This window comes from Sander lucioperca, chromosome 4 (genome assembly GCF_008315115.2).
Source record: "Sander lucioperca isolate FBNREF2018 chromosome 4, SLUC_FBN_1.2, whole genome shotgun sequence".
NCBI lineage: Eukaryota > Metazoa > Chordata > Actinopteri > Perciformes > Percidae > Sander > Sander lucioperca.
This window is the reverse complement of record NC_050176.1, coordinates 16409703-16418053: the sequence shown is the minus strand read 5'-3', so window position 1 is coordinate 16418053 and position 8351 is coordinate 16409703. Positions and strand designations below refer to the sequence as shown.

At 41.6% G+C, this 8351-nt stretch overlaps 1 protein-coding gene across 2 annotated transcripts; it reads right to left on the bottom strand.

Annotated features, from left to right (window-relative positions):
• Positions 1–412: 412 nt before the first annotated feature.
• LOC116042995 (beta-1,3-galactosyltransferase 2-like) lies at positions 413–6260 on the bottom strand. 2 transcript variants are annotated; one of them, XM_031289487.2, is made up of 2 exons: positions 6174–6260; positions 413–1915 (listed from the first exon to the last, which is right to left on the bottom strand). In XM_031289487.2, the coding sequence occupies exons 1-2, from the start codon at positions 6215–6217 to the stop codon at positions 793–795; spliced, it is 1167 nt and encodes a 388-aa protein (XP_031145347.1). In that variant the 5' UTR covers positions 6218–6260; the 3' UTR covers positions 413–792. The 2 variants fall into 2 exon arrangements, with proteins under 2 accessions (XP_031145347.1, XP_031145346.1); XM_031289486.2 differs by lacking the exon at positions 6174–6260 and adding an exon at positions 2793–3162.
• Between the last annotated feature and the right edge of the window lie 2091 nt (positions 6261–8351).

Sequence of the window (8351 nt, the reverse complement as noted above, 5' to 3'; positions counted from 1 at the left end):
TCACATATATATTAAACTCACATTACAGTGAATTTACATTCAGACAACGTAGTAAAAAGTGCAATACTTTGAAAGTTTTTGTGACATGTATAAATTAGTTTCAGGTGTGTTCAATAGTTTGGCTTTTTTAATGGTTTAATTTGAAAAATGACATCCACTACCAAACAAAATAATAACTTTTACACCTTCCTGCCGTGGGGTCTATGGCTTATTTGTTACTTGAAGAAAGCTTTTCTTACCTCTTAATAGTTGCATAGACTTTTTTTTTTTTTTTAAACCTGCATCTGTTGCATTAGATTCAAGTGAACTTCATTTGTTTATTTGCTATATTTATGCAGCATTGCTGGTCCCTGCGATGAGCACAAATCTGTATCTAGGCATCAGTGCTTTAGGCATGTACAGTATGTCTTTGTAAACCTATAGGTACAACCAAAATACAAACAATACATCGCTTGACAACACCATTAGCGGTCAAAAGCTCCTCAGCACAGTTTTAATTTAACTCATTCGCATTTCCACTGTCAGGATGACAAAAAATTCCCTTTAGAATTCATTATGATAAATTAATTTTAAATCCACACAAGTACATAAAAGGACTTCTCTTCATTTCTATAATGCCATTTTTTAGGAACCCCTGCCACTTTTCCACATGGGTGATCACAATGCTTATTTCTCAAATGAGGATGGCATGGGAATCCTATATCAGTACAGAAATCCATAAATATCCAATTCCCTGCCACCAAATCCCTTTCACCCGAGGGATTTCTCATTGCATCTGTATTAGTCATTGTCTTAACAAGGTGGTTTAGGCTTCTTCAAGTCTGTCCAGTATTTTACCAACTCCTCTGAAGAGCCAAGAATGTAGGTGATGATCTTGGAGTATTCACAGCGATCATATCTTGTGTTATAGGCCTTGAACTGGGAGGGATTTGGGGGTGATGTTAGCGCAAGTCCTAGCTTCTTCATGCACATTCCAATATAAGCATCCTCTATGTTAAAGGGTTTGATGGATTTTGAGACCTCCACAAATTTCTCTGGAAGATCGTTGGAGAAGACATATCCCATGCCCAGAGCGTAGGTCGGGTATTGGGGATCTGGGTACATCTCCTCAGGGACGTACCACTTGGAGTTCTTTGAACGGATGACTGGCCTGTTCCACATAAGCATCCCTGTCAGGTAGTTCAGCTTGGGGATGCCTGGCTTCTGTAGCATCATCACTAGATTGTCAATGTTCAGAAACATGTCCGAATCAATCTTCATGGCGTATGCTGCTGTCCGGCAGCGTGTGGCCAGCCAGTCCATGATCACCATGGTTTTGATGGTCAGATTGATGTAAGAGTCCATGAAGTCACTCTGGATCAAGTCATGGTGCTGTAGATTCTCCTGTTTGAGCTTCTCCTGCAGCTGCTCGACAGCAGCTCCTCCAGAGAGGCCCATCATGAACAGAGTTAGCACCACCTCGCCCTGAACCAGGCTGTTATTGCCCCATGTCTGCCGGATGGCGTCCCGAGCTGCCACGTTTGTTGGTGCCACTGGAACCATCAGGACCAAGAAAGGGGTCTTGGTCTTGCACACCTCTTCGTTATCCATGATAAAGTGGTAGTTGTGTGGGTGGGCTTGATGAAACTGAGTACCTGTAGGAGGTACAGTAGGGGATTTTGTGGGTTCATAGATTTCATTTGGTTTACCTCTGTGTTTCGGATGGACACGATAAGGAGGAGGTAGATTAACCTGATTGGTCTGATTGAAAAACCTCTGGTAGTGCTCACGAAGTGGAAAGCTCTTCATCCATGACAGAGAGCTGCTCGACGGACTGTAACACAAGATGACGAGCACCAGACAAAGCAGGAGCAGGAACTTGAACCAGGAGTGAAACAAAAGCTTCTTCTGAGGACACAAGTTCACAGCAAGTTGTCTAAAAAAAACAAGAAAAGGTACAGTTTAAACTGGTGGGAATGTGTTAGGGGAACAGGAAGTATAATAGAGCCGTAGAGTCAATGACTTAGCTGTAAGCCACAACAGTTTTTGTTTACATTTTGGTAAATTGGCAACATTCAAACTATGCCGAATTAGCCATTAGCAGTTTCTGTTTGCAATGTTGGCTACTGTATTTCCAGCGCACTTGCTCGAAACACACCCATCTACAAACTCGGCAAAAACTAAACTAAACACACCACGCTAACACACCTACCACAAATAACACAAGTGGACAATAACGCAAATGAACAATGCCAGCATCACTGTGTTTCAGCTGCTCAGCAATTGATTAACCAATTAGTTGAACCACAGATAATTAATCAGTAACTATTTTGATAATCATTTATGTTTTACAAGCAACAATTAGGCCTACAAAAATCTTATGGTTACAAGTTCTAAAGTGCAGGAATTTGCTGCTTCTGGTCTCAACATTATAGTAAATTGAATATTTGGGACCTTTGGTTAAATTAGATTAAACAAGACATGTGAGGATGTCACCCTGAACTCTGGAAACCAAACAACAAAATAATTGAGAAGATAATAATATGTAACCTGCATCACAGCTAAGTTTATTGTGATGCTGTCTCCTGTGATAGCCTACTTTACAGAGCAGTAGTATTTTGTTGTGGAGAGGATCATCAAAATGCACAAACCACAACACGAACTAATGCAGCATGATAAAACCGGATGAGGACTACTATGGCAGCCAGCAGCAGGTCAGCCCACACACAACAAATTGTAGCCTACACCTGTGAAAAAACAGATACCTGCAGCTAACTTTAAACTGAGGAAACAGCTAGCGGCGTAATGCTTACTGATGTGAAGCAGTGACACCATGCACCTCGGCGGAGAACATCCCGAAGAGTCGCCTTGAGCTAAGCGGAGACGCGGGCAGCATGGACAAAAGGACGCGGACCTCTGTGTTGAGTGTTCTTCGGAGACGGAGAGCTGACACGAGGAAGACCCGGAGGGTGAGTGTGATAACAGAGGCAGGGGCAGCAGCAGGGCCCGCTGGGCGGACAGCACCGTCCGCGGAGCCTTTCTGGAGCACCATGAGAGAATGCTATCAAGTGTGAAATGTAGGCTAACGTGTTTGCAGAAGTTAGTAGGAGTTCAGCAGTGACATTGCCAGGGGAAAGTGCGTGTTTGTCGTTTAAATAGACCGCCACATGAGAAAGGGTGCGTTGGATATATGTTACAACAAGTGGAGCATGACGTGTGTGAGCAGCAGCTGGTTAGAAAAACGACATTAAAGGGCCTTTCATTACTCTGAAAAAAATATTATTTAACGCCCCCATAGTTTGCTAAATTCAAATTAATTCAGATCTATTAATCAACATCGGCCTACTCTTAAGTGCTTGGGTGCAAGTAGGCTAACCTATTGCAAAAAACAACAACAATATTTTAAGTGTTAAACACTGGCTATCATTAAGAACTGGAGTGAGCTACATATAATATATAGCCTACCAACCTTAAGCTAGGCCTAAAATAGGCAATTTTGTCAAAAACTAAATTCCCATAATCGACTGGAACCATGCAGGCTCTTCTCTCTGTTAATATCGTCTTGCACAGCAGAATTATTACATTGGTTCACTTTGAACTTCTAACTAAGCAAATGACAGTTAGGAGAGATCAGGAAGTATGCATGACAGCCTCCCTCATTATCATAAAGTTGAATGAAATACAGAAATAAATCATTATGGGAATGAATATAGAAATGTATGCAGAAAATATTATATTATTTAATTAATTAAAATTCGATTAGTTATTTAGCCTATTTTTTAGTCCCAGTGCACATTAGTGTAATCATTTAGGCTATATATTTCTGTGTTATTTTTTGGGCCCCTGACAGACTAGTCATTAAGTAGACAGAAGACAATACATAAGGTGCAAGCTCAGTATACCTGGCAGTTTCCACAATATTTGTCTGGCCAAGCAAAAGGAATCAAAAGAACCTAATAATAATACATATAAACCGACAAATTATCAACGCTGGGTTGCTAACAAGCAAGACAACAACCGTCCCACAGATGCCCTACAATTTCTAAGTTAATTGCACATCATTTGGTTTTGGTAATTTAATTAATTGCATGTTAGTACAGGATATTGCATCACTTAACATGCAATATTTACAAAGGGAGACCCTGTATTATTATCTAATTTTGTGGCCGTGTTTTGTAGAGGCCCACTAAAAATCTTGTTTTAATCTTGGTTTATGTTGTGCTCATATTCCTAAATAAAGTTGTGTTTAATCAAATTACCACAAGCTAAATCGACATCCAGAAAACCCGGGTCCAGTTATTCTAGCAAGGTTGATTTCTCTCCTTCCCCCTTACACTCAGCACTGGCTCCCCCCAAGGCTGTGTGTTGAGCCCACTCCTGTACACACTGTACACATCTGACTGCTCCCCCTCTCACCCCTCCAACCTCATCATAAAATTTGCAGATGACACCACGGTGGTCAGTCTCATTTCAGGTGGAGATGAGACAGAGTACAGAGATGAGGTCCAGCAACTGTCAACCTGGTGCTCATCAAACAACCTACTGCTGAACACAATAAAAACCAAGGAGATCATCATAGACTTCAGACGAAACAACACAGCCCACACCCCACTCCACCTGAACGACGTCTTTGTGGAAAGGGTTCCATCTTTAAAATTTCTGGGAGTACACATTTCTGAAGATCTCTCTTGGACCACAAACACTAAAGAAATAACAAAGAAGGCTCAGCAGCGACTACATTTCCTGAGAATTCTCACGAAAAACCACCTTGAACAGAAGCTGCTGGTGTCCTTCTACCGGTCAATCATTGAAAATGTACTCACTTTTTGCATCACAGCATGGTATGCGGGGTGTTCGGCGGCAGACAGGAGGGCTCTGCAGAGGGTCATAGGCACAGCCCAAAAGACCATAGGCTGCCCGCTGCCCTCCCTGGAAGAGCTTGCCAACTCCCGCTGCCTCAACAGAACCAGATCCATTCTTAAAAACACTGCCACCGTGCTCACCACCTGTTCAACTTGCTTCCCTCTGGCAGACGCTATAGGTCAATGAAAGCATGCACCGCTGGACTAACAAACAGCTTTTTCCCCTGGGCCATACGTACACTGAACAAACAATAACCCTGTGCAATAAATGGCCATTTCCCACACCAACCCATCTCTCATCCCCTGTCATGACCAACCACACTACCTCTGGACATTACCTCATCTGCAAACTTTTCTTCTCTTTTTATGCTGAAACCTGCTGCTATCTTATGCATATGTGTGCGGGAGGGTGTGTGTTGTCTGCGAGGGATGGGAGGGTGTCAGTCAATTGTGGGTGGGTGAGTGTGTATGGGAGAGAGAAAAGAGAGAGTGGAATGTATGTAGGGGATGTGGGGTGTTTGTTTGTTACATATTTTAGATATTTTACTAATTATTAATCTTTTTAAAAGCACTGATCTGGAGCGGCACTTTGAATTGCGTTGTTTTAATGCACATGCAATGACAAATAAAAAGCTTGATTGAAAATATAATGAAGCTGCCATGGAAAGGGGGCAATAGGGGCCAAACAGCAATTTCTTTTGCCCAAAGCCCACTTTGCCCATGTAATCTAACATTGGTCATAATATTAAGCACCTGATATTATTGTTATTATTATTATTATTATTATTATTATTATTAATAGGCATAATTTATTAGCAGTATTGAGTATAATTTAACAACGCCAAAGAACACAAATAATATAGACTAACAGTTCCCTCTATTTATTTTTGTATACAGTGTGACTATAGCTGTTAAGTTGCACGGTAATGTTACACACAAGTAGGAACCTCCAGAGTGCTCTCAGTTATTCTGGTAAATAAAGCGACTATTATATCAAACTGTACAGTCTTTAGGGTGCGGACTCGGAGATGAAGCGGAAGTCGACAGAATGGTGTTTGGCTGGATGTGGACAATAAGTCAGATATGAATCAAGTATAATCAAATGACGGATGCTTATGTTTCCTCGGGTAGCTCGCTGTCCGTGCGTATGTACGTAGTTATAACTGGAAGTTAAAATCTGAAGAATAGAGTCTCCTTTTGTCTGTCGTCTAAATTCTACGCGGAAATGAAATCAGGCTACCTGTTGCCTTCAGTCGGTGAATAGTCGCAAAAGGTCAGAATAAAGGTTTCTTTTTTTAATTTGAATGGAGTTAAATGAGTTGAAGTCCTTACCTTTTTAGCCAATTACCACCTGAGCCAGATACTTGATCCTCCATGACTGCCGCAACCCTGTCTTCTGTATTCCGTTTTCACTTTACTAACCATAATGTACGCATAATGGAGAGAGAGAGAGAGAGAGAGAGAGAGAGAGAGAGAGAGAGAGAGAGAGAGAGAGAGAGAGAGAGAGAGAGAGAGAGAGAGAGAGAGAGAGAGAGAGAGAGAGAGAGAGAGAGAGAGAGAGAGAGAGAGAGAGAGAGAGAGAGAGAGAGAGAGAGAGAGAGAGAGACTGACTTTGTTTTACACACACACACACAGGGTGACAGTGGGGGGGACTTTACCACAGTCATTAAGCAGAAGGGAGGAGACACATTCCAGTTTGAGCTGTAAACAACACACTAATGTCGATCCTCTAGTAAGGAAGATTGTTACAGATCCATGTGCCACTCTTTTAAGGTGTCCAGAACTCAGAACCATAGGATGTGATTTTCAATGACCGGTTTGCCACTGTGCTTCTTAGAGATATTGTTAACTGGGATGCTGTGTACTTGAACCTTGTGGGGTTTTGATGTTAAGAGGCACTAGTTTAGGCATATTGTATTTTCTTAAGGGGTTTCCCAAGCTGAACAGCTGTAAATTTAAGTTAGTAGAGTAGAGATTGTTTAGTTTGTTTACTGGTTCTGTGCCATTCGCCTCTGTTTACTTTATGTGCCAGCCTCAGTTGATTTCTGTGACTGTGTAGCAGAGGTGTGGACTCGAGTCATGTGACTTGGACTCGAGTCAGACTCGAGTCATGAATTTGATGACTTCAGACTCGACTCGACAAAATGTACAAAGACTTGCAACTCGACTTGGACTTTAACATCAATGACTCGTGACTTCACTTGGACTTGCGCCTTTTGACTCGAGAAGACTTGCTACTTCCCATGAAAACTGGGGAAGAAAATGTTCACACGGCCGCGCCGCTCTCAGTTTATCTGCATCTGTGAAAAAAATGTGCACCACCTGTATGCATGCAGAGAGCACGCGCGCTGCCTGCACGACATCCAATCACTGTAGTCCCACGTTGTTTTGATTCGACAGCATCTAAGCAGGCACATTGCAAGACAGCCAATGAAGCACAAGCAACAACGCGCCAGTTGGCAAAATGATACCGAAGATAGTTTCGTTTGGTTATAACAATTACGAGGTAGTCGACAAAAAAAGAGTTGCAATTTGCAAAACATGCGGGTCGAAGATTACAGACGGAGCTGCCACAACGTCCAACTTTGTTCGACACCTGAAGTTGCACAAAGAAAGGTAAGTTTTGAATGAATGCTAAGCACCTTATCGGATGTATGTACCGTAACATACTAGCTGCTGCATATTTACTGTCTCAACGACACAGTAAACGCACGTCTCCCTTGCTGGTTCATGCTTACAAAAATAGGGATTTTTGAACCCTGATTATATGAGGTACATGAGTGTAGCACACTCAGATGGAAAACCTCGCCAACATCATGTCAACGTCCATTTTAAAGTAACGTTACCATAACACAGTCACAGTAGATCCACCATTAGCCTTCCCTTTTCATATCAGGGGTTGTATTCGCTATAACTACCGCCTCGCTATACATTATCCCGCTTATTACATGACTACCTATCAAATAAATCATTACTTTGACACAAAATATTGATTTAAAAAGGAGTTTATTGATTTAAAAGCGATTGTATTGCTTCCGCTAAACCGAACTGCGTCCATAGCAACGCTCTGTTTTTCATGGCAACGGTCTGTTATCAAGAAATAACAGACCGCATTCTACATTGGAATTCAACCAAGCCATGTAATAAAATAAAATAATAACGATTACAGTAGTAATGTTCAGAGATGCAATAGATTATTATAGTGCAGTTCTTAACTAATGGGAATATTGTTTAGCTTATTTTTGGTTTAATTTGGTTTACTTTAGTTATTTAATTTATTCAATTATTTTGTTTTGCTATACTTTTCATGCCAACTTGCCATGGCCCCCCTAGCACCCCCTCGCAGCACCCAGGGGTCCCCGTCCCCACTTTGAAAACCACTGCTATAAAGCATATGACTTCAGTTTCTTGAGAGAAAGGGCTTTCTTATGACTTTTGAAGCAGTGAAAATATTCTTAATATTGCATACACTGAAACTGAAATGACTTGAAATGACTCGAAACGAAAATG

What these genes read in the sequence shown, in the direction of transcription:
- LOC116042995 (XM_031289486.2), bottom strand. Translation starts at nt 3,031, where the DNA reads ATGGTGCTCCAGAAAGGCTCCGCGGACGGTGCTGTCCGCCCAGCGGGC. An exon ending in GGTGTCACTGCTTCACATCA is followed by an intron (nt 1,916 to 2,792) that starts GTAAGCATTACG and finishes TGTTTTTTTTAG; the next exon opens with ACAACTTGCTGTGAACTTGT.